General features: G+C 63.0%; 1 protein-coding gene across 1 annotated transcript in view; it reads left to right on the forward strand.

Moving 5' to 3' along the window:
• Ablim2 (actin binding LIM protein family, member 2) overlaps positions 1-24,744 on the forward strand; it is a 75,850-nt gene that overhangs the window by 40,221 nt on the left and 10,885 nt on the right. The window contains exons 12-17 of the mRNA XM_013023892.1: positions 4,135-4,255; positions 11,545-11,643; positions 12,041-12,094; positions 16,368-16,420; positions 17,267-17,402; positions 23,851-23,912. Coding sequence (XP_012879346.1) covers positions 4,135-4,255; positions 11,545-11,643; positions 12,041-12,094; positions 16,368-16,420; positions 17,267-17,402; positions 23,851-23,912 — 525 coding nt within the window. The remainder of the gene's footprint in view (positions 1-4,134; positions 4,256-11,544; positions 11,644-12,040; positions 12,095-16,367; positions 16,421-17,266; positions 17,403-23,850; positions 23,913-24,744) is intronic.

The raw sequence follows: 24,744 nt of genomic DNA on the forward strand, positions 1-24,744 counted from the left end.
TGTGCACGCCCCCCATGGTGCTGACAGCCCTGTGTGTTGTGTGTGTGTCTGTGTGTGTGTGTGCACACGCCCCCCCCATGGTGCTGACAGCCCTGTGTGTTGTGTTGTGTGTGTGTGTCTGTGTGTGTGCACGCCCCCCATGGTGCTGACAGCCCTGTGTGTTGTGTGTGTGTCTGTGTGTGTGTGCATGCCCCCCCATGGTGCTGACGGCCCTGTGTGTGTGTGTGTTGTGTGTGTGTGTGTGCACGCCCCTCCATGGTGCTGACAGCCCTGTGTGTTGTGTGTGTGTGTGTGCGCGCCCCCCCATGGTGCTGACGGCCCTGTGTGTTGTGTGTGTGTGTGTGCGTGCCCCCCATGGTGCTGACGGCCCTGTGTGTTATGTTGTGTGTGTGTGTCTGTGTGTGTGCACGCCCCCCCATGGTGCTGACAGCCCTGTGTGTTGTGTGTGTGTCTGTGTGTGTATGTGTGCACGCCCCCCCATGGTGCTGACAGCCCTGTGTGTTATGTGTTGTGTGTCTGTGTGTGTGTGCACACGCCCCCCCATGGTGCTGACGGCCCTGTGTGTGTTGTGTGTGTGTGTGTGTGCACGCCCCCCATGGTGCTGACGGCCCTGTGTGTTGTGTGTGTGTCTGTGTGTGTGTGTGTGCACGCCAACCATGGTGCTGACAGCCCTGTGTTGTGTGTGTGTTTGTGTGTGTGCACGCCCCCCCATGGTGCTGACGGCCCTGTGTGTTATGTGTTGTGTGTGTGTGTGTGCACGCCCCCCATAGTGCTGACGGCCCTGTGTGTGTGTTGTGTGTGTGTGTGTGCACGCCCCCCCATGGTGCTGACTGCCCTGTGTGTTGTGTGTGTGTGTGTGTGCACACCCCCCCATGGTGCTGACGGCCCTGTGTGTTATGTGTTGTGTGTGTGTGTGTGCGTGCCCCCCATGGTGCTGACAGCCCTGTGTGTTGTGTGTGTGTCTGTGTGTGTGTGTGCACACGCCCCCCCCATGGTGCTGACAGCCCTGTGTGTTGTGTTGTGTGTGTGTGTCTGTGTGTGTGCACGCCCCCCATGGTGCTGACAGCCCTGTGTGTTGTGTGTGTGTCTGTGTGTGTGTGCATGCCCCCCCATGGTGCTGACAGCCCTGTGTGTTGTGTTGTGTTGTGTGTGTGTGTGTGCACGCCCCCCCATGGTGCTGACGGCCCTGTGTGTTGTATGTTGTGTTGTGTGTTGTGTGTGTGTGTGTGCACGCCCCCCCCATGGTGCTGACGGCCCTGTGTGTTGTATGTTGTGTTGTGTGTGTGTGTGTGTGCACGCGCCACCCCCCATGGTGCTGACAGCCCTGTGTGTTGTGTGTGTGTGTGTGTGTGTGTGCGCGCACACCCCCCCATGGTGCTGACGGCCCTGTGTGTTGTGTGTTGTGTGTGTGTGTGCACGCCCCCCCATGGTGCTGACTGCCCTGTGTGTTATGTGTTGTGTGTGTGTGTGCACGCCCCCCATGGTGCTGACGGCCCTGTGTGTTATGTGTTGTGTGTGTGTGCACGCCCCTCCATGGTGCTGACAGCCCTGTGTGTTGTGTGTTGTGTGTGTGTGTGTGTGCACACCCCCCCATGGTGCTGACGGCCCTGTGTGTTGTGTGTTGTGTGTTGTGTGTTGTGTGTGTGCACGCCCCCCCATGGTGCTGACAGCCCTGTGTGTTGTGTGTTGTGTTGTGTGTGTGTGTGCACGCCCCCCATGGTGCTGACGGCCCTGTGTGTTGTGTGTTGTGTTGTGTGTGTGTGTGTGCACACACCCCCCCATGGTGCTGACGGCCCTGTGTGTTGTGTGTTGTGTGTGTGTGTGTGTGCACACACACCCCCATGGTGCTGACGGCCCTGTGTGTTGTGTTCACAGTCACCTCAGTGGCTCTCGCCAACGCCGACTGAGGTAACCCTACCGGTGCCTGCGGCCCATGATCTCCGGTCCTGCTGTCCGTCTGCACCCGCGTGCTATAAAGACAGCCAGCCTGGGAGGGAAGGGCTCCCGGCCTTGGCCGTGAGGAGGGCGTGTGCCCAGCGCTGGCTGTGTTTATACCCGTCACCTGCATGCTCCTGTGTGTCTGCCTGCCCCTCTGCGGATGCCCAGATAGGGGTCACCAAACACTGGGGCCCGGGTCCTGGCCTCCCTGGGTTGGCTGAGGTTTGCCTCGCGCCCTCAGAAGACTGTGGGCTACACCCAGGCCTCAGAGGAGCTCCCCGAAAGAGACTCAGTCAAAAACCTTTCTTCCTCGCAACCTAGGGCCTTTCCTTGCTCCTCAGAGTTAGAGATCTTTGTTCCTGACCAGCTCTATCTACATCAGGCAATCAGGCAGACTCGGTGAAGGCCACCATACACGTGATGTCATATCCCACCGCGTCATGCACATGAGGCCACGCCCCACCACACCCCATGATGTCACACCCCATCTCATCACCCAGTGATGTCATGCCCCATGACAGCATATCCCACGATGCCCCACTACATCACATCCAATAGTGCCATGGATGTCACACCACATGCCACTCCCCGTGATGTCATTCCCGTCACAACCCCTTGCATCACCCCAGTGATGTCATAGCCCACAGCACCACACCCCATGACCTCACGCTCTAAGGCACCCTACCCCCGTCATCCAGGGGTAACAGAGTGGCTCCGGCACACACCTGCGTGCCCACCCAGAGCTCAAACTGCCACAAACACCCTATATTTAGGGGTTCATTTACCCCACAGTTACGCCAGAGGTAGCTTCTGTAATCTCCAGTGTGTCAGTGGAGGATGAGGCCGGGGCAGGCAAAGCGCGTTCCCAGGGTCCCAGCTATAGAAAGAGACAGAGGACTCAGGATCCCCCCCACACACACACACTGTTGGTTCAGCGCTGTTCCCACCCCGGGGCTCCCGGCCCCTCCCTCCAGAACGCCCGACCCTGGCAGGGCGGGTGCTCCTACCCCTGGGGGGGGGTGGCTGATGGCCCAGGGGGCCGGGGCTCTTCAGCACTTCTGCCTAGGAGCCCTGTAGGCATGGTGCTGGGGCTCGGGTGGGGGACGCAGCCTCTGGAGAGCCGCGCTCACGGTGAGGGCTCTTCTCAGCGCAGCCCCATGCTTCCTGGAGAACCGCCAGGGCCTCCCCCATCCTGTGGCTTCTCAGTCAGAGCCCTCACCTGCTTCCTCCACCGCCGCGGGGCGCTCGGGCGGACCCAGGCATCCTGCTGTTGCTGCTGTGTGGGAAGGCCCTGCCCGGCATTGCCACCAGCCGTCCCTGGGCGTCACACCCTGAGACCCACGTGGACACGCTCAGTCTGCAAGTGGCAGGGCCAGGAGATGGGACACGGAGGCCTGTGCTGACCGGCAGGCCCTGCAGAGAACGCCCCCCCCAGGGGCTCTCGGTGGTCCAGGAGAAAGCCTCCAAGCTGGGTGGGGCCCCCAGGGTGCTTGGAGAAGTGCAGCTAGAGCCCCAAAATAAGCACACAGAGAAGGCTGTGGTGCGGACAGTCCTGAGGGTCAGAGGTCAGCCCAGACAGACCAGGGCCGCCACGACACCGGGCCAGGCCCACCCTGCTCATCCCAGCAGTGCCAGCAAGGGCAGAGCTGGGCTGCCGGCCCTCAGCAGGAGGCTGGGCAGGCCCTGGCCACCCCGCAGAGAGCCTGCTCCCCGCGCCGCGGTGCCCTGCCATCTCATGCCTCCGTGGCCTGCTCTGGCTGTCCCCAGCAGCCCCTCTCCTGCTCGGGTGGGGGCTGCGTTGTGGGTGCTTCTGGCTCTCATCGGCTGGGCTTTGGGGGGAGCCCCGGGGTGCCTGTGTCCCTCCGAGGGTGCCCGAGCATGTGGAGATGCCAGCTCACATGTGTGGGGGCCCCAGGGACACTGAGGGACATCTCAGTGGTTCTGGAGCTGTTCCCTGTAGCCTTGGGTGCAGAGAGTCGGGCAGGAGGAACCGGGGTCCCACCGCGGGGTCATGTGACGAGCACAGGACCACGCTCAGGCCAGGGTGCATCGGCACTGTGGCCGGCCCCGCCTGGTCCTCCCGGGGCACCTGACGGAGGCCTGGCTCCATGGTGGGGTCGTAGGCCTCGATCGTGGAACCCGGGGCGTCGGGAGGGCTCCTCACTCACGCGCTCACAGCCGTGTTTTCCCCCACAGGGGGACCAGGATGACCGGTCCTACAAGCAGTGCCGGACCTCCAGCCCCAGCTCCGCCGGCTCTGTCAGCCTCGGGCGCTACACCCCAACCTCACGGTCACCCCAACACTACAGCCGTCCAGGTACTCAGTCCCCAGCCCGGGTAACCCCCGGTGACACTACACCTCGTTCCTGCTGACGTCGAAGGACTTCATCACGGGGCCTAGAAAGACGGGGGACGGGTGTGTGACGGGGAGCCGGGTCACTCCAGTGACGGACAGGAAAAGTTGGCCCTGTGTCAGGGCGAGAGGCAGCGGGCTCCCTGTGGGTTAAGGAACCATAGTGTGCATCGAGGTGGAGCAAACTCAGGTGTCAGGAGATGGGAGGCGGCGGGGCAGAACGGAACCAGCCCCAGGCTGTGTGTCTGTGCAAGGCCCAGCCCTGCCAGCAGGGGGCGGCAGCGGTCTGCTCACAGGTCAGTTAGCCGGTCCCGCAATCACCCAGGAGATGGCCGTCCTCACGGGAAAGCTGGTGAGCACGCCCAGGCCCAGGCCCAGGCAAGGGCCCCTGCAGGGTCCTCTCTGCCCCTGTGTCTCCTCATCCCCCTGCACCCAGCTCTGCTGTGCATTGCTTTCTCCACTTTGAAGCCCTCAGCCCCCTGAGGGTGTCAAAGCCACAGCAACAATGCACACTGCCCTCCGAGGGATTTTTCCAAACTGCTTCCTCCCTGGCCGGCCGTGCATGACCCCTGTTCACACCTGACCCCCTGTTCACACCCCGCGGGCCGCGGCTCTCACCCTCGCACACTTTGTGGAAAAATCAAAACATTTCACTTGCAAAGTCATGTTCCTTGACCGCTTGCCCTGTGGCTGAGGAGGAAAGTGGGTGTGCGCAGGCGTGAGTGTGCGCAGGCGTGAGTGAGGCGTGCGTGAGGGAAGAAGGGGGGAGGGGGAGGGGCGTCCTGCGTGAAGGAGCGGCGGAGCAGGTGGTGAGTGGCTGATGGCAGGCAGGCTGGGGCCTCCGTGGGTAGGCGTAATGGTGACCTGTCAGTCACCGGCTTGGCCCGTGACCCATCAGCGAGACCTGTGCTGATGGTAGTGGCAGCTGGCCGCCCACTGCCCTTGACCCCACGGTGCCCCCAACGGGACAGGCTGGGCCCTGCACCCCTTGTGCCGGCCCTGGAGCGGAGCTGGGCTCGCCCCGCGGTGCCCGGCCTTGGGTGCCCAGAGGGGAGTGCCGTCCCGGAGAGGACGCACAGATGTCCCTAGCCCGGGGACACGAGGAATGTTTGGCGGCATTGGGGTCAGGAGCCCGGGTCACTGACTGCCCTCTGTCGCCCGCAGCTGGTACTGGCAGCGTTGGTACCAGTAGCTGCCTGTCCCTGTCCCAGCACCCGAGCCCTACCTCCGCGTTCAGACATCATTACATCCCTTACTTCCGAGGTAAGGCGCGGTGCTGGGCGCCGTCTGTGTTCCCGCATGGCTTCAGGCCGTCTCCCACCTGTGCCGCGCTGTGTGTGTCTCGTGCGGTGGCTGCGTCTTGTCCGTGTGTCTGTGTTCCAGGAAGGACAGGGCCGTGGGGCCTGGCCTGGGCAGGGCCACGCATCCCCGGTAGAAGCCGGTTTGAGGGCCGGGCGCAGAGCGGACTGTGACGCCAGAGCCTTCGACCCGCGGTGGCAGGCCAGGACTCACAGCCCGCGTGGCGCCAGCCCTGAGCCAGCCCAGGACGGGGGCCGCCACTGCCCCTGTCCCTGGTTCCTTGTGGACACGTGTTCGTGACCCCGCCCTCCTGTCTCTGTGCTGGTTGTGTCTCCCATCCCAGCCTCTCATCGTGAAGCCTCGGTCCCCCATGACCACCTGGGAGCCTGTAGGGAGATGGTCAAGGTTCAATGAGGTCACGGGGGGCGGGGGGGGGGATCTGGCCACCAAGGCTGACAGGCTTGTAAGGAAGAGGCCCTGGAGCGGGTGCTGGTGCTCATGCCTGTAATCCTACTACTCAGTGTAAGATTTAACCAAAAAGAAACCACCATGTGATTGAGGCAGCAAAGAGTTTACTGAAAAGAGTGGGTTGTTTTTTTGGGGGGAGATCATGAGATGGAGGGGAGGGGAGGGGAAGGGGTGACTCTGGCAGGATTGGGGTTAAGGAAGGGAGGGGGGATGCAGACACCGAAGGAGGTGTGGGGTGGTCCCAGACGTGACCTCAGAGAAAGGGTGTGCCAGTTACCTGGGTTTGGGAGGCCAGGTGGGGGCTCCAGGGAAGGGGCCACACGTGTACCCAGGAAGAAGAAAGGGGAAAGAGCCGTTTTTCATGGCAGGCCTAACACTTAGGAGACGGAGTCCTGAGGTCATTGTTCACCGCCAATCTGGGCAGTGACTTTTCATTGGTGAACAAAAGGCAAAAGTGGTGCCGTGGCTCAGGTGGCAGAGCACCAGCCTTGAGAACAAAAGCTCAGTGACAGGAGCTGGGAAGGCGGCTTAGGGGCAGAGTTTTCGCCTAGCACGCATGAAGTCCTGGATTCCATTCCTCAGTACCACACTCACAGAAAAGGCTGGAAGTGGCGCTGTGGCTCAAGTGGTAGAGCGCTAGCCTTGAGCCCATAGAGGCTCAGGGACAGAGGCCAGGCCCTGAGTTCAAGCTCCAGGATTGGCATGAAGAGGAGGAGGAGGAAGAAGAGGAGGAGGAGGAAGAGGAGGTGGCAGCAGCTTGGGTGTTTTCGCTCCGGCACAGTACAGAGAGGCCGCATGAGGACAGGGTGGAGGCCTCTGGACACGCGGCGCTCCGCCAGGCCCCGTGTGCACCTCTGCCGTGGGGGGAAGCCGACGCCATGTTGAGTGCAGACACGGGCACCAGAGCGCAGCACTGAGGCCCCCTCCAGTCCCCAGTGTTGCAGCTGTGCCTTGGGAAGGTTCTGGAAGTCTGGTCCCAGAGGGAGTAACGGTGGGGCAGTTGCAGCTGAGCCCAGCCCAGGGTGAGTCCTGCCATCCCGCACCAGTGTCTGCCCGCCCGGTGCCTGTGGGGGTCTGCGGAAGTCGCTCCCAATCCCCAAGAGAACCGTGTGCGCTCGGGAGTCAGGCGGTCCCCGCGGGGAGCCGCCGCTCCGCCCTATGTCACCGGGCTTCCCACAGGGAACAGAGCCCCGGACAGAAGTCCCTGACCCTGCAGCCGCCGTCCACAGGACATGGACCGCAGGGCAGGAGGCAGAGGGCCTTCGATGTTGGAGCCTCCAGTTGAGGCCTGCCTTCCCCACTCCAGGCGTGACGGGGATACCCCCCAGCCGCGCGTGCCACCTCCCTTGGCTCTAAAATGGGACATTAGCCCTCGGCCCTTGGGCGCGTGGGGGCTGTGGTCACTGCTCACGTGCCTGTGTCCGGAGATGGTCCTCAAGGGGCCCGCGCTGCCCGCTGGGCCAGCAGGAGGCAGCGGAGGCCCACCGAGGAAAAGGCCACCGGTTCTGGAGGCCGCGTGGGTGTCCCGCTATGTGGCGCTGATGGTTTCGAGTCCACTCTGGTGCACGTAAAGGGTTGGGCCAGTAACCGAGACGCACCCCACGTGGAGCTCCGATGCCACATGGAGAGGCTGGGCTTAGGGAGCAGATGTGGCCCAGTGTGGCCCGAGGGCCCCTCCCACGGGGCCAGCGGGGGAAGGACGGGGTGGCGGCCTGGGCATGCGCACGTCCACCGGCCCCACAGGTCCTGCGGACGGATGGCGCCCTGTAAGGGCAGTAGCCAGGCCGGCTGTCCCCAGGGACCCCGTGGCTTCCGGGAGCCAGGCTCCTTGGCTGAGGGGGCACCAGCGGGGGCTGGGGAGCCTTCAGCCCCCTCTGGCAGGGACTGTCCGGTCCGTGGGCACGATGGCAGAGCTGTGCTGAGCTGGAGTCCGATGAGAACTCAGCAGAGGGCCCTGGGTGCCACTGGGTCGGAAGCTGGTGATGGTACCTGCACCTGGGAGGCGCTGGTGGCGTCACCAAGCCAGAGGGGACCCCTCCCACCCCCACCCCCCCCCGCGAGCGGCACCTGTGCTCCACACTCAGAGGAAGTGCTTTTAAAGGGCCAGCTGTTGGAGGGACTCAGGGCCCCTCCTTGCCTGGAGCATCTCATGGTCACAGACAACCGTGGCTCCCAGGACCGAACCATCTCTCCTCGTCTGCCTGGTGGAACCTCGGGTCCTGCAGGGAAAGTTCTCCCGGGAGTGAGACATCCACGGAGCAATCTGTGACAGCCTCTCTCTGCCTGGAGCTCCGGCCCAGTGTCCCTCCCACCTCCTTCAGCCACGGCTGGCCCGGACACGGCGTGAGCGCCGGGCGTGATGGTGGTCCGTGAGCTCTGCATCGCAGTGATACTTCTAAGGCTGCCGCGCATGGCGTGGCATCCAGCAGCCACGGGCAAGACAAAGACACGGATCCCGGGGAAACTGCCATGGGAAAGGCGTGGTGACTCTCCCAGCCTCCTCCTCCCCCAGGGAGAGCCCGCGGCCGTCCTGCGAGTCCTCGGAAACTCCTGCAAGGTGAAAGCCAGCCAGGCGGGCAGAGGCCTCGGCCAGCGCTGAGCCACGGGCACGCCCAGCCCTCCTCACCCGCCACCGCGGGCCTCTCGCAGACAAGCCCACGGCTCCCGGGCCTCGCTGAAGTGGAGATTCTTCTTTTCACACTGGAACTGATTATTCCTAAGCCTTTCCACCAACCTCGAGCCATCCCCGGCCTACAATGGCCAGCCCCACCACGGTGCGCCTGCAGCGCGGAGAACAGGAAGGGGTGAGTGACGAGCTCTCCCCAGAGCCCCTGGATATGTCCATCCTCCGGGGACCTCGCTAGCTTGAGGGACAGACTGATACAAGTGTCTTGGAAGGTGGTACACCCTCTTCAGAGCCCGGGGGGGGGCTCAAGAGACCCCCAGCTCAGTGTCTACAAAAGATTCAAAATCACCAGGGCACTTGGCAGCTGAGGATGACTTGGAAGCAACAGAAGAATTGATTCCTGGATGTTGTGGTAATAAAGGGATGAGACCAGCCAGAGCCGAATTTGACTTTAAAGCTCAGACATGGGGTGGGGAGGCTTCCCTGCGGGGCGGGGGGGGGAGAGGGGGGGTTGACAGTTAAAAGCAGATCCATCTGAACCAGGGCTACTTCCTCCGGCTGAAAAGGCTCAGCCCGAAAGGTTGACGTCCATGCAGATGCTGGACTATGACGACGCCAGTGCAGGTTTAACTTTAATGGAAAGGTGAGAGGATCACGCTGCTTCTGCGGTGGTCAGGACGAGGAGGGAGGGAGGACGTGGAGCCGAGCGCCGGTCAAGGCGTCTTCCCCACTACCGCTGTGGATGTGCTCAAGCAACCGCAGGCAGAAAGCCCACCGAGCCGCAGGCAGAAAGCTGTGAGCCCACCGAGCCCACCGAGCCGCCATGCTCCTCCCACAGCGTCCGGGCCATGACGGCCCAGCAGCAATCACCCCAGACAGGAGTCAGACCTCACCAGAGTCATCCAGCTAGCAGTCGGCCGCTGCGCGTGCGCACGGTGATGCGTTGGAACTCGGGGATGGAGGAGCTGTGGAGGGAGAACGTGACCGCGCACGGTTCGTGGGTGCTTCAGGAAGAGCAAGGCCGTTGGCGCTTCCCCAGGAAATGTGTCAAACCTTGAAATCTATAGGAAGACTGACCAGCACAGAGATGATTTGTGTAGGGAGCAAGCACAGAGCACGAGCTGGTCTTTAGGTACATGTGGAGTCGGTGGGGAAATGAATGCAGTGGATAAAGTTAGGAAGTGAAAAAAAAAGTCAGAGAAAGCCCCTCCAGGCTCGGGCGCGGCCTCCTCCCGGGCTGGAGGCCGCTGGGGCCTCTGCCGTGGATGGCAGAAGCTTTCAGCTGGGCCGCTTCCAGGAGGGCGGGGGCCAGCGGGCAGCTCGGAGAAGGGTCTGGCGGGCGGGCAGGAGAGGCGGGGGACCAGGTGGCAGAGGGGCCGGGGGCCGGTGTGCCGTGGGCCCTCCTGAGATGGTCCTGTCTGTGTGGAAATGCTGCTTGTCATCTTGGGGGACACTGCTCTCTGTAGGGGCGCAGGAGTGTCACTATCCTAGGCCACCTGGTGGGGCTGCAATGAGGACCCTAGTTCTGGGTAGAAGGGACAGGCTGCTGCGTCCTGCGGTCAGCCATTCTGCAGCGGGCCAGCCCTGCCCCCTAGCGGCCCGCCATGAGCCCCTTCGGCCCCTTGCGGAGTCTGTGCAGATGTGTTTTTAAGGCCCCCGCTTCTGTTGTGCTTTGCTCCCCTTGGGGACCGGCCTTCCCTGGCCATGATGGGCAGAAAGGACTCCGTTCCTCCCCCGATGAGGCTGGGTCTCCCTGGGTGAGGCCTCCCACTGCTACCAGGGGGCGCCGGCGTAAAGCTGGAAGCTTCAGGGCTTCACGGGCTGTGTTCCTCCAAGTTCCGCCTGCATGACCAGGCGCGTCAGCAGGAAAAGGTGCTCAAAGTCAGAGTGGCATGGGCAGCCTCGGCTCGGCGTGGGTGCTGGCTGGGGTCTGCCGGCACCTCTGCCTGGGTGCGCTTCAACTGCAGCAGCTCCCCGCATGGGCGGTGCCTGCCCGGGGTGCCGTCCATCACCAGTCCACTCTGAGCCGGGCCGGTCCCATCGTGAGAGGCGGCCCGCGGCCAGGTAGCAGGCTCTCCAGGCCAGGGCACCCTCCCCTGCAGCCCTCCTGTGATGCCCGGCAGGGCTGGGGCTGGCGGGAAAGGCGAGGTCACCTTGGGGTGTCTTGCCATCGGCCGCATTCCTCATCGAGCGCCTGGTGTCTGACACATTCCGTCCATCCCGTATTCTTGAATAGGTGGAGGGCAGGGTCAGCCACCCAGCGCCCGCCACGGCTAACCAGGGACCTGATAATCCAGCCTCCCTCCCAGAGCGGAAGGCACAGCTCCAGGGGGGAGATGGGGCTAGGGTCGGAGGGCATTTCCCACGTCAGTGGCGGGTGACTGACAGCTTTCTCGTGGGCTGCTCCAAGACTTTGAAGAGGTGCCTTCAACCCAGTCTAGCCTCCAGGCCTATTCTCAGGGTTATTGTTTGGATTCTCAACACTGTACCTTCACACACAAAGGCAGTGGGTACGTGGGCCTCGTACAGACACAGGACAGGGGAAAGGCAGACCCAGTGTGAATATGCACTATACCTGGCACAGGAGCTGGGCACGCACCCCAGGACACCGGCTTGGCCGGCCCCCCCGGGCAGCGGGCCCCACCCAGCAGGCCCTGGCACGCTTTGTCCAGACCTCGCTCCTGCTCTGGGCCACGGCGCCGGCTCCCTTGCAGGGTTGCATAGTTGGAGAGGTGGCCTGGGTTCACGGGCCCCGCCGCGGGAGGGGCTGGGGCCACGGGGCGCTGCGGACCAGCCTCTTGGCCTGAACTTTGTCCTGCTCTTCCCTCCCCGCGTGTGCCGTCTGCCCTCCCCACTGGAGGCAGCGAAAGTGGCCGCAGCACGCCCAGCCTCTCGGTGCTCTCCGACAGCAGGCCGCCCTCCACCTACCAGCAGGCTCCTCGCCACTTCCACGTCCCAGGTAGGCCGGGCTCCCGCACCTGCCACCCCGCCACGTGACCCGCCAGCCTCTGCGTCGCGCCCCACACGCTGAGCTGCTTAAACTCATCCAATGATGATGTGTGTTTGAGGTTCTCCAGAAGCCCCCTAAAACGGGGGGAGCTGGGCGGCAGGGGCACCATCCGAGCTGCCGCACCCCAGTGACCCCGGGGCTCTCCCTGGTCTCCTTCCCCGGCCTCCTCTTCTCCCTGCCCTGCAGGCGTGGGGTGCCTGACGGGCATGGGGCTTCTACGTCAGTTGCCTCCCGCTGCCCACGTCTCTCTGCTGACTGTGGAACTGGCTGACCCTCGGGGGCCAGCGACGCGTGGGTGAAGGAAGACCCCTCCTGTGCCTCACCTTCTTCTCCTTCTTCTCTGCAGACACTGGCGTAAAAGATAACATCTATAGGAGGCCCCCAATCTACAAGCAGCACGGTACAGTCGGCGCCGCTGCTCCATTGAACCCGCATGCCGCGCTGCCCGCTTGCTTCTGCATGTGCCCTGTGCTGTGCGCAGGTCCTGGGCGCTGCTGCGGTGTGAGCTTCTGTGCATGCTCGCTGGGAGGCGCTGTGTGTGTGTGTGTGTGTGTGTGTGTGTGTGTGTGAGATGACCTGAAGCTGAGCCCAGGCAGGTGGGGCTGGGCTGGGGTCCAGTTTGGACGGCTTCCATGATGCTGCTGCGGGGGGAATTGTCCGATGGACCCCACCTGAGCTGCTGGGTGACAGGGAGTCTCTGTCTACGCCCCTGGGAAACAGAATGCTCTCAGGCACTTACTCCTTAGTGAGAACCTAGGCCCTGTGGCTTGAGGGTGTCTGTGGATAAACTGAACTGCCCTGCCCCAGGTTCACAGGGTTTCCTGCTGGCCGTGAGGGTGTGGCCTGGATGTGGGGGTGTGGCTTGGTTAGGGTGAGGGCCTGGATGGGGGAGTGGCCTGGTTGCAGTGAGGGTGTGGCCTGGATGGGGGATGTAGCTTTGTTAGGGTGAGGGCCTGGTTGCAGTGAGGGCGTGGCCTGGATGTGGGGGTGTGGCTTTGTTAGGGTGAGGGCCTGGATGGGGGCGTGGCCTGGTTGCAGTGAGGGCTGTGGGGGTGTGGCTTGGTTAGGGAGAGGGCCTGGATGGGACGTGGCCTGGTTGCAGTGGGGGCGTGGCCTGGATGTGGGGGTGTGGCTTGTTAGGGAGAGGGCCTGGTTGGGGCGTGGCCTGGTTGCAGTGAGGGCGTGGCCTGGATGTGGGGGTGTGGCTTGGTTAGGGAGAGGGCCTGGATGGGACGTGGCCTGGTTGCAGTGGGGGCGTGGCCTGGATGTGGGGGTGTGGCTTGTTAGGGAGAGGGCCTGGTTGGGGCGTGGCCTGGTTGCAGTGAGGGCGTGGCCTGGATGTGGGGTGTGGCTTGTTAGGGTGAAGGCGTGGCCTGGGTGATGGGGGTGCAGCTTGGCCCTTTGATACCCTCCCCCACCTAGTGGCCACATGAGCCTACCTGGGATGGTGTGTGTCTAGGCCTCATGGCTGGGGGCATGGAGCGGGAATTAGAAGGAACCAGAAGGGAATCTCGAGTGATGGGGGTCCTGAGTCTGTTTCCTCATCCACAGAGCCCTGCTCTCCCTGGTGAGATGATGGGTTGGAGGCAGGTTTAAATGGGAAATGGCACCAGAAGCAGGACAGTTTCTTTGGGCTTCAGCTGCTTCCTGGGTCTGGCTGCCAATCAACACTCTAGTTACAACACTTCAGCCACTTCCTGGGTCTGGCTGCCAATCAGTGCTCTAGTTACAACACTTCAGCCGCTTCATGGGTCTGGCTGCCAATCAGCGCTCTAGTTCCAACGCTTGATTTTTTTTTTTTTAATTTCCTCCACAATGGCCACAGGCCTTGCGCTTTGCACATTGCTTTCTCTAACCCCAAAACAAAGAATTCAGCTCTGGTGTTCTAGAGCATAAGAACTCTCTGGCAGGGGGGCAGAGAGCATTGTCTCTGTGAGGGAGGGGAGGGCAGGAATCAGTCCCTCAGCTCCCTTAGCAGGTCTTTATCGGACCACATGCAGGCCTGCCTGTGGGGAGGTATCCAGCATGTGCTCCTCCACGCTCAGGACGAGCAGCACCTGTGTGCTGACTTCGCTCTTGCTACGCTGTCTAGAAACCTCCCGTTCCCTTATGGGCCTCCATTCTCTGGACTGTGAGCCTCTGGGGGAGCGGGGTTGTGTCTGAGGCTCTCTGCACCCCCCCCCATGCTCAGGACAGCACAGGTCCCTGCTGCGCACTTGGTGAAGGGAGGGAGACAGAGGCTGCAGGGCTAAGCACTAAACGCATGGTCCAGGGGGAAGGATAGGTGGAGAGCGCACTGCAGGGATGGGTGGGTGGATCTGGGCAGAGGACTGCACTGAAGTGGGCAGAGAGAGGCATGGAGGATGGGTGGTCAAGTGAGCAGGCGGCTAGCTGGTGAGTAGATGGGAGGGATGTGTGGATGGATGGATAAAAAGAGATGGATAAAGGGAGGAAAGGATAAGATGGATGGATAAGGCTGGATGGCTAAGAGGAGGAGAAAGGGACGAAGGAAGGGAGGGATAGATGAATGGGTGCAGGGAAGAGCGGGCAGCTGATGTATGAATGAGAGGGTGGATGGACGGATGGGATGGTAAAGAGGGAAGGGACAACGGAAGGGAAGCATGCGTGTGGGTAGATGGATGGTGGGTGGATGAGTAGACCGGTAAGAAGATAGAAGGTTAAAAGAATAAGTGAGTAGATAGAAATGAGTAAATGTCTCGGTAAATGGACATATATAGATATATATGCATCACGTGTGCTCACATATGGAGACATGATGAGACAGAGTGGGGAAGGAGGGAAAGCTGGCCCATCCTCCATCCAAAGGGAAATTAAAGAGGCCCTTTCCTTGGGATGCCTTGACAAGGGGGCAGGAAGCAGTAAGTGATCCTTTCCCCAGAAAGTCCCTTGGGACAAAAGTGGGGGGGGGGACGGCCTCGTGACACACAAGAAACACTCTTTCTCCAATCGTCCTGATGGGATTTCCAAAGTTTCCTGAGAGCTCAGCTAGCAGCTAGCAATTTGCCCTGCCGAGGCCCCCACTCATCCCTCGCTCTTCGAATCTGTGAGCTGGCCGCCCCACGACTCCGGGCTTTGCTGGGATTTGCCATCTCACTTGATTTCTACAACTGGGAGAGGTGCCATGGGCCCATTTCACAGATCAGGAAACTGAGGCTCAGAGGTGTTAAGGAAGCGACCCTCCAAGAATGCGCAGTGCCAATTTCTTGCCTAAGCATCTGTAATTCTCAGGAGAACCCGTGACGCCCCTGCCCTCTGGTGATCTGGGCTCCGGCAGCCTGGCTGACTCCCCCCCTCCCCTCCCCCGCGGTGTGGGCAGCAGCGTGAGCAGAGGGACAGGCAGAATGCCAATCCTGGTGAAGTCCCCGCAGTGTGGGTCAGCCTGTCCACTGTGGGCAGCGAGCCCCTGGCAGCCATGGCTGACGCTCTGCCTGAAGCCAAGCCCCGTGTCGCACGGAGCTATTCTGGCATTGGCCACCATTTTCCAGCCTCCTGGCTTTCCAGAAATGAGCCCCACTGATTGCTACCCACGGCCCCAGGGTCCTGCGACAGCTCAGCCTTGAGAACGGAGGGCACAAGGATGTGCATCTTTACGTCTCTCCCGAGGAGGCAGCACCGGCCGTAGTCAGGGAACCTCGGCGTCTGTGCGTCCTGACCCGAAGCGCTCAGTCTTGGCTTTTGGCCCTGTCTTGTCAAGGTCCTGTAGCCCAGTCCCCAGTGTCCAAGCTCTCAGGCCTGGTGTCAGCCTTGTCCTTGGTGGTGCAGGAGGCAGGGCGTTCCAAAAGACGGGCCGGCTCCAGCCCGCCGCTGGCTGCAGGTAAGAAGCCGGCCAGCCGGCCTGTCATCCGGGCTGCTGGCTCCGGGCACGGGCCGGGCAGGCGCGTGCGGGTCTCGGTTCACTGGCTGCATGCGTGCGCGTGGGGGGGGTGTCGTCGGAGGATGTGCACGGCAGGTCTCTCACCCAGTGCCTGTCTTAGTTGAAGACATGTCAGCCCCGCTGGGGACGGCACCCCTAAAATACTGCAGGTAGCGTGCAAGTCGGCAAACAGCCAACTCGGGGTGCTCTGACCGAGCCACTCAGAGGGGTATTTTGCATGTGTGCATTTGTCACTACTGCTCCTCATGGGCTTCTCACCGTGTTGGTGAGTGGGGGACAGACAAGGGGGGCCTGGGACTCAGCCTGCTTGGATCCCAGCCAGCACTGCGCATTCGACACAGGCAGCCAGCGCCTGGCCTTCTCCGCAGCCCCCCCACCCAGCCTCAGTCTGCCAGTCTGTGAAATGGCGCCAGGCCCCCTTTCCCGGGGGAGGCGGGGCGCCGTGATGGACGCGAGGCTCCAGTGAATAAGGCCTTCCGTTCCTCAGCATCCCACGAGCAAAGTAGAAAACGTGGCCTTCGGATGCCAGGTGCTGGGCCCCCACCGTGGCTGTTCCCTGGGGAAGCGGGGCAGAGGCCAGAATTGAGATGGCGTCGGTGCCGCTCAGCCATTCACGCTCAGGGTGTGCACGCGCCTCCCCCAGGCTGCAGCCGCACGCCTGCCCGCCGTGTTCCCGGCCCTGAAAAGGCACTTGTGTGTGCAACGCAGGCGTGTTGTCCTCACACACGTGTGTGCAGAGCACAGACACATGGGCCTCACACACGATCTTCCCTCGCAGCCATGAGGCGCCTAGACGGAGAGGAGGAGAGCTCCGACCAGGACAGCAGGAAGGTAATTGTGGGGCCAGCGGGTCCCTAGCCCGCACCGCCGCCGCCTCCTCCTCCTCCTCCTCCTCTTCCTCCACCTCCACCTCCTCTTCCTCCTCCTCCTCTTCCTCCACCTCCACCTCCACCTCCTCTTCCACCTCCTCTTCCTCCACCTCCTCTGTTCTTTGGGGTCCTGCAGGACCAAAGGTGGGACCAAGAAGGGCCCCTGGCTCTGGAGCCTGCTGTGGGTCTGAGGCTCTGGGGACAGAACGGGGGTAGCAGCCGCGTGGGCTGTGGGTCTGAGGCTCTGGGGACAGGACAGGGCAGCAGCCGCGTGGGCTGCGGGGCACGAAGGCTGCTTTGGGAGCGGTGTGGCGATGTTTTCTGGTGAACATTTGCGGCCTTTCCGGCCCCCCCTGCTCTGACGCCTCCACGCAGCTCTCAGAAGCTGCCAGAGAGCACCGGTGTGACCAACATCCACAAGTGCGGCCAGGCATGCACAGGCCAGCCTGCACCTGCTCACCACAGCAGGCTGTGGGCGTGGTGTGGGCTGCGTGGGTGTGTGCTCTCCAGCCCAGGCCCCCTCACCTCCGTGAGGCAGGGCAGCCGGGTGGGGGTAAAGGCCTCAGCTGCACCTGCTCTCCCTTCTCCATGTGGCTCCATTCTAGCCTGCACCCCCTCCCCGTGAGCGAGGACAGCCACACCCCCAGCGTCACCCCTACGCAGGGAGATCTGTGTGAAGAGCTGGAAGTTTTATCTCCCAGAGGGCTAGGCCAGGGCATTGGGAGTAAGGAAGCTGCTAGAAGGAGGGGCGGGGTGTTTCACGTTACCTACGGCCGCCGCATTCACTCGACGTCCCTCCCCTCCGCAGACCGGCTGGCCGCTGCTCAAGGGCGGCGTGGACACCAGGACTAACTCTCCAGACCTGGACAGCCAGTCCCTGTCCCTCAGCAGCGGGCCGGAGCGAGACCCTCCGCACAGGCCGCCCGCGGACAGCTTCTATGCACGTGAGTGGTTCTTCTGAGCCGGGGCCGCGGCGCACGGGGCCGCCTCCCCGCCGCCTCCCTCCGCCAAGCCCACAGACGTAAGGACCCCACAGAGAGCAGCGCCCGGCACGCCCGCCCCTGCCCCGCCGCGGGCCTGGCACCGGCCTCGGGATACAGGAAAGCAGACGCGGAGGGGCCCTTGGGCACTGGAGACGAATGGCCCCCAGGGCCCAGGCGTGGGCATGGTCCGGGGGCCGAGGCCTGACCTGGCGCTGGTGACAGGCACTGTCCCCCGTGGTCCCCTCCACCAGGCCCTGCTGAGTCCTGGGGATGCCACCGCAGATCCTGGGGACAGCTGGCACCCGTCTACCCCTGGGGTGTGGAGAGGGACGTGCTTTCCCAGTGTGCATTGCAAGCCCTGTCCACCACAAACAGGGGTACCTGGAAGCAGCCTTGGGTCTATACCGGGTGGGGTGGGTTCTGGCACAGGACTGGAGGGAGGAGGAGGCAGAGGCCCCGGGGGGCGGGTGGGAGGTGGGAGGGCTCCTGGCTTCTCGGTGACCTAGGCCCTAGTTTAAGTCCAGGCTCCCTGAGACCACATTGGCAGCCATGGGCCGCGCCATGCGCACGGCTGCCTCGTGGGTCATTAGGAGACCCCTTCCTGGCCGGCCGCTGTAGATGCTCAGTAAACAGGCCGCATCCTCCCCGTGGTGAGCCGCGAGTCTGACCTCTGCAAGGCCCAGGTGCCTGTGGGTGCATGAGGCGCGGTGTGCCCGGCAGGGCCTGTCGCGTGTTAAAGAACAATTGAAACCAACAAAGGCGTCGTGTGCTCTGTACCGTCTCCACTCGCGGGTGGATGCCGGCCCTGGGGTCCCGAATGCACGCACGGGGCCGCGTGGGAGCCTGGGAGCAGTCCGGGCCCCGAACCGCGTGGCAGACAGGCCGGGAGGGGTGCTGGTCCGGCCCGCTCGCCTGCGCCTCCGGAGGAGCTCCACACGCCCCTAGAGCCCCGGGTGGCGCAGTGCAGTGTGTGGCTGAGGCCCTGTCGCGTGGGCCTTCCTGCCTGGCACGCACGTGTCCCCGTGGTCCTCATGCGTGGAGCAGAGGCTCCAGCACGGCAGTCGGAACACGGCCAGACCTCCGCCTGGGATCCAACAGAGCAGGCAACGATGTCCAGGTGACCTCCCCAGCGCCCAGCCTTCCCCGGCCGGACAGGCAGGCCTGACTCGGGGCCCGGGGTTGCCTCTGACCTCCTGAGGGACAGGTCCAGCCCTGCGGTGCCGGTACAGACCTGGGGTCGTGACTCTGCGACCTGCCCCTCTGTTTCTCCTCATGTCCCCCACCGGGCCCTCCGAGCAGGAAGCCCGCCCCGTCTGAGATCTGCGGCAGGTCTCTGAAGCCATCCCTCCCCGGGGGGAGGGCATCGGCAGCGTGGACCCGGCTGAGGTCCACCAATTCCTCCATGAGCCTCGTGAGCAGTCTGGGCGGGAGGGGCACATCCATCATCCCCTCCTCGCCCCCATCCGCCAGCCTTTACCCCCGATAGTGTGTGCACGCAGCCAGCGTGCCCGCCTGCACCCCGACATCCACCTGGGGGGAGATCGCGCCACCCAACACCGCCGGGGCCCGCCAGTGCTGGCTGAATTGAGATGCGTGACGCTCAGCAGGTACTTCTGGAGTACCCACCCCAGAGGCTAAGCTGAGGGCCCACGGCCGCCTCGGGAGCTGGGAGGGGCGGAGGCCGGCTGGAGAAGCTGCGGCCCTTCGGCCTCCTGGCCTCCTCCCACCCACACTGAAGTCATCCTTCAGTCAGTCTGTCATCTGTCCCTCACCCAGTGTTTACTGAGTAGCTACTACATGCCAGTGGCACAGGTGGAGAGAGAAGCCAGGGGGAGGCCCACATGTCTGGAGAAAAGTCTTTCTGCTTGGGGAGTTTTCGTCTCGCAGTCTCGGGGAAGAACCCTGGAGCCCCTTGCGGGCCTGGGGGGGCTCCTGCCCCTGAGCCACACTCCTGTTCCCTTCCCTGACAGTTGGATTTGGGGGTACGATCTAACTTTACGCGGGTGCCCTCAAACTCAAAACCATCCTTCCTCTGCGGAGGCCTGGCTTCTGCAGGCGCAGGGGGCTCCCTGCTTGTGAAGACGGTCTTCCGGGATGAGGCCACCCCCCCCCCCGGGCAGAGCAGGAGGCGGCCTGGGACCGTTGAGTCCGCGGGTCCCGCGTCCCTGACCGCTGAGGGCAGAGCAGGAGGCGGCCTGGGACCGTTGAGTCCGCGGGTCCCACGTCCCTGACACCCCCCCCCCGGGCAGAGCAGGAGGCGGCCTGGAACCGTTGAGTCCGCGGGTCCCTGGGACCGTTGAGTCCGCGGGTCCCACGTCCCTGACACCCCCCCCCCGGGCAGAGCAGGAGGCGGCCTGGGACCGTTGAGTCTGCGGGTCCCACGTCCCTGACCGCTGAGGGCCCGTCTCTCTTCTGAGGTCCCCTGCAGGCACACCCGCGTACGTGCACGCCTGTGTACACACCACATACATCTGTGCACGCGCACGCCACATCCACGCCCATCATGGCTGGAATGTGTCAGTACAGCAAACGCCGCTGGCTAGCGAGAGGACTCGGGTCCCCACAAGACCACAGTGCTTATGTGGGAGCAGCAGGGGAGACGTGGGGGGGGCCTGGGGAAAAGTGCTGGAGAGCAGAGGGTACGGCACAGAGGAGCCCCTCGCCCTGTGACCATGTCCCCTGCATGTCCCTTCCCAGGAGGCCCGCACCCACACCCGCTGCCTGCCCAGGCCCAGGGCCGCCGGCTGCCCTCCGTGCCAGACAGCGAGCAGGCGGGCCGGTCGCAGCCTCCTCCTCTCTGACTCCCATGGGCTCAGGGTGGGAAGGACTTCCTGACACAGCCCTGTTTTGCCGCCTGTCATCTCACGGCTGTGGTCACTGCCCGGACCCGGTGTGACCGAGACCCGTGGGGAACCGGGCAGGCCTGGGGGCGTGGAGGCCGACTGCCCACACTCTAGCAGTGAAGCAGCCCAGGAGGTGGGGTGGGTGTACTACCGGGTCACCCAGGAGCATTCCGGGTCTGGGGACAGCTGGGTCAGCAGAGACCACGCCTCCCTTCCTGTGGAGTGGGGAGAGCCGAGGCCTCGGGCGTGTACAGAGTGCCAATGGTGTCTGGGACGGAAGCCAGGGCCCCGCAGGACTCTGGGTGGTCTCTGTCCACCTCCATCGGGAGGCACAGAGGAACTCCTGCCCATGGGCAGCCGCAGCAGCAAAGGAATTGGCATGTGGCAGTACCAGGTGGGCCCAACAGACCAGAGCAGAACTGTGCCAAGTGTTCTGAGAATGAAATCATCCTTGGAACTTCTGCCCGTAACACAGCGGGCCCTGGGACCCCCACAGAACGCAGCCACCTGAGGGAAGACTGAAGTCAGGTCTCATCTTCCGACTTAGGGTCCATGGTACCTGGGGTGCAATAGAAAAATGACTCCTCACAGCAAGAACTCTGAGAGGAACCATCGGGATGAGGAATGACAGTTAACCGACGGCACCAAGGGGAAGGGGGCTCTGCGTTACCCCGTGCGAATTTGAAGAGCGCTATCGCAAAATAGCTCAGCGAGCAGTTCTGGTTCCAAAAACCTATAAAAGGAAAAAATATTTTTTAAAGAATTATATGCAAGCCAGGTTCACGCCTGTAATCCTAGCTACTCAGGAGACTGAGATCTGAGGATCACAGTTCAAAGGCAAAAAGTCTGTGAGACTCTTATCTCCAATTAACCAACTCAGAAAAAGCCAGATGTGGTGCTGTGGCTCGAGTGGCAGAGCGCTAGCCTTGGGCACAAAAAGGCTCAGAGACGGTGCCCAGGCCCTGAGTTCAGGCCCCAGGGTCTATTACAAAAGAAGAAGAAAAGAAGAATCAAATGGAAACTACAAACGAAACAGGAAGATAGCCAAAATGGACAATTCTGCTGGGTGAGTCTGAGAACTGAACAGTCTGCGTGTGGCCCAGGGGCCAGTCTGCAGCAGAGGAGAGCGGCTGGGCCTGAGCCATGCGGACAGCAGAGGAAAAGGCGAGCAGACGCTCAGGGACGGATTCTCAGGAGAGGAGAGAGAATGGGCTTGAAAAATAGTCAAAGAAATCATAGCTAACAACGTACTGACCTTTGCAAAAGACACAAACCTTCAAGTTAAGAGACTCAGAGAACCTCCACCAGGGTCGACAGCAACAACCACAACATCTGTGTCAGCACAGGTCGCCATTAAACGTCGGGAGCTGGTGGCAGACAAACATGAAAATAATCTTGGAAAGTGGGAATAGAGGTGTCAGGAAAGGAAAGCTCCCCCAAGCTGGGTGACTGCGGATTTCTCGTCAGAAACTGTGGAGACCAGAGGGAGGGGTCCGCTCTTCCTGTTTCTGGGGCTGAAAGGAACGCTCCCCTGGGTGTGTTCTGCAGGCTATGAAAATATCCTTCGGGGTGACATGGGTCAAGATGCTACTCATAGCTGCGCCCCCGTGGCTCACACCTGTAATCCCAGCTACTCAGGAGGCTGAGATCTGAAGTTCAAAGTCAGCCTAGTCAGGAAAGTCTGTGAGAGTCTTCTCTCCAATGAACCACCAGAAAACTGGAAGTGGCGCTGTGGCTCGAGGGGTAGAGCACTCGCCTGGAGCTGAAGAGCTGAAGGGTAGCACCCAGGCCCAGAGTTCAAGCCTCACGCCTGGGGAAAAAGGGAAAAAAAGATGCGACTTATAAGTTATTATCTTGACTGGAAACCCCTTTGTACAAATACTTAAGGATAATGAATTTAAAAAAAGAAAAGAGGGCAGATGTCCTTCAGGGGGAGGGGGAGGTGGGCAGGTTCTGGGGCTCTGGAAAGCTGGGTGAAGGTGTTGTCCCGGGCAGCCCTCGGGCCGTGGCTGACGGGCTCTCAGTCACGGGAGGAAAGGACCTGGCGTGGGTAGCGAGGGAGTGATGCCCTAGACCCTCCTCTTCTTCAGTTTCCGAAATGTGAGGTTGCAGCGCGGGAGCCGGCCTCGCCGCGGTGGGGACATCCCCACAGGCACGCGCCAGTGATGCGGGGGTGAAAGCAGTAGTTCCTGCAATGGAGTGCGTGGTCCGGTGCCCGCGAGGTTGTGTGACTCGGTGGTGGCTCGTGGGTGCTCTCCCCCCCGCTCTGGCTGAGCAGGGCGGGGGGACCGTCTGAGTCTCTGCAAGCTCTGTGGAGAGGATGATGCCGCTGGCCAGCACCATTTTGAGAACCATTGTCTAGCGTCCGGCTTCTCCGTCCAGCCCGGCGGGTCCCTCGGATCCTGGTGTGTCCCTGGCTGCGTGTGTGCGGGGGAACAGCTCCAGCCTGCCAGTCAGGAGGCCTCTCGGCCCTGCTGGGCAGCCTCAGGTCGAGGCCTGCCCATCTCTGGGCCTCCATTCCTTTCTGTGCAATGTGAGAAGTAGGCTAAGCTGTGTACCCTCGAGGGGCCGCAGAGGCTGGGGGGAGCGGATCCGCCCAGCAGACCCTCCCCTCTCCAGCCGCTGCCCTCCCCTCCCTCCAGAGGGTCACCGCTCACCTACGACTGCAGGTCCCGTCCCCTCCTCTGCCAAGGGAAGTTTGGACCCTGGCCTTGATGTTAGAGATCTGCCCTCCCCCCCACCTCCGACCTCCCTCCAGAGCCTTCCCACAGGCCACCTGGTGGGACCCCCAAGCCGGTCCCCAGCTGAAGATCTCTTCAGACCTTGTGTCCACAGGAAGCAAGCCACTGTGTCCTCCCTGCTCTGTGTGGACCCCACACACAAGGGGCCTGGTCCAGCAGCTCTGCTCAGAAGTGAGCTCCCCTGCCCCCAGACCAGGCACCCCGTGAGCACAGAGGGACAGGAGTCCTCTGGGGGCTGCCCAGCATCTCCTAGGACACTAGCTCAGCTGGCCTGTGCTGCTGGGTGGGCGGGGCCTGGGCGGGGCCAGACCAGGCAAGGCCCCGGTCTAGTGGACACAAGGGCACTTCCTGGGGTAGGGAACCTGCCACGCGGGGCGGGTGGGAGGACAGCCCTGTTGCGGCCCTTCAGGAGATGCCCTCACCTCCTGTGAGCCGCCTCTCCGGCACCTTGGAAGAGGCCAGCGGCCTCAAGGCCGGCGGGGAGGGCCAAGGGCTCAGAGTCCCAGATTCAGGAGGAGCTTGGAGTGCGTCTGACTACAGCCCCGTTGGCTGGTGGTGCTCTTGGCACGGGATGGGGACCCCTTGCTCGCCCCCGGGGACCCTCCAGTCCGGGCTCCACCTGGACGATGAGAAGCTGGCTTGGGTGACATGATCGACCAGCCAGTGGCAGCGTCCTTGGGGTTCTGAGGGGTGGAGGAGGGGGAGTTCCCGGACCCGGCTTATTCCCAGCCCATGCCCAGGGTCACACTGGAGTCAGGGGAGACCCCCGCACACCCCGGCCTGGCCAGGGGCGTGCGTGACGGAGCTGTGCTGTGTGTGTTGCAGGCTTCCCCTATTCCAAACCTGACTCTCTCCCAGGACCCGGGAAGGATGGCCTGGACCTCCGGGTAGGTACTCGGCCCTCCCCGCTGCCCTGGCCTCCCCTCCCCTCCCCGCAGCCTCCCTCCCCACAGCCAGGCGGAGCGGCGCCCGCCCACCTCTGCCCCACACACACACACACACACACACGGAGCCTCCCATACCCGGATGTGATCTGGCCACCGGATTCCTCCCCTCTGCCCCCCGCCCCCGCCAGGCTGACCCCAGGATGGGGGAGAAGGGAGAGGCAGACACCACAGCGATGGGCTCCTGGGGTTTCTCCCCTGGGATGCAGGGTCCAGTAAGGCCCAGAAAAGGTTTCTGGGTGTCTGAGCCAGCCACAGCCCCTATCTGAGGCTGGGCGGCCACCCGTAGCAAGGTGACTAGGAGTGGCGTCCTGTGGTGTCCTGTGATGGGGCGCCGGCCCGTGCAGGGCTGGGCTGACCCTGTGACCCCGCTGACCTGTGCCCAGGCCCCTGCCCCTGCTCCTGGCTGCTTCGCTCCCCCCTTCCCCTCCGGCCCCGCTCCCACGCTTGTGGCAGCCAGATCTAAACTTCCAGAGCCCGGCCACGCCGCTCCAAGGCCCAGCTTCCCAGGGCACCATCCCCCCCCCCACCCTCCGCCGCCCCGCAGCCTCTTCCCAGTTTTTGTCCTGACAAGCGCAGCCCCGGGCGTGAGGATGCAGGGCACTTCCGTCTCTCATCTTCCCCAGCCCGGTCAGATCTGCTGTTGGCTGCTGGGGTCCCAGCCCAGGACCCCTCCCACCCCACCACCTCAGCATCGCGGCATGGTGGGAAGCCAGTGGACCCCAGCCCCTCCCCCCCCTCCCTGCGCTTCCCATTCCGGAATGACCCGCGCATG

The sequence above is a fragment of the Dipodomys ordii genome, unplaced genomic scaffold, assembly GCF_000151885.1.
Source record: "Dipodomys ordii isolate 6190 unplaced genomic scaffold, Dord_2.0 Scaffold71, whole genome shotgun sequence".
Taxonomy (NCBI): Eukaryota; Metazoa; Chordata; class Mammalia; order Rodentia; family Heteromyidae; genus Dipodomys; species Dipodomys ordii.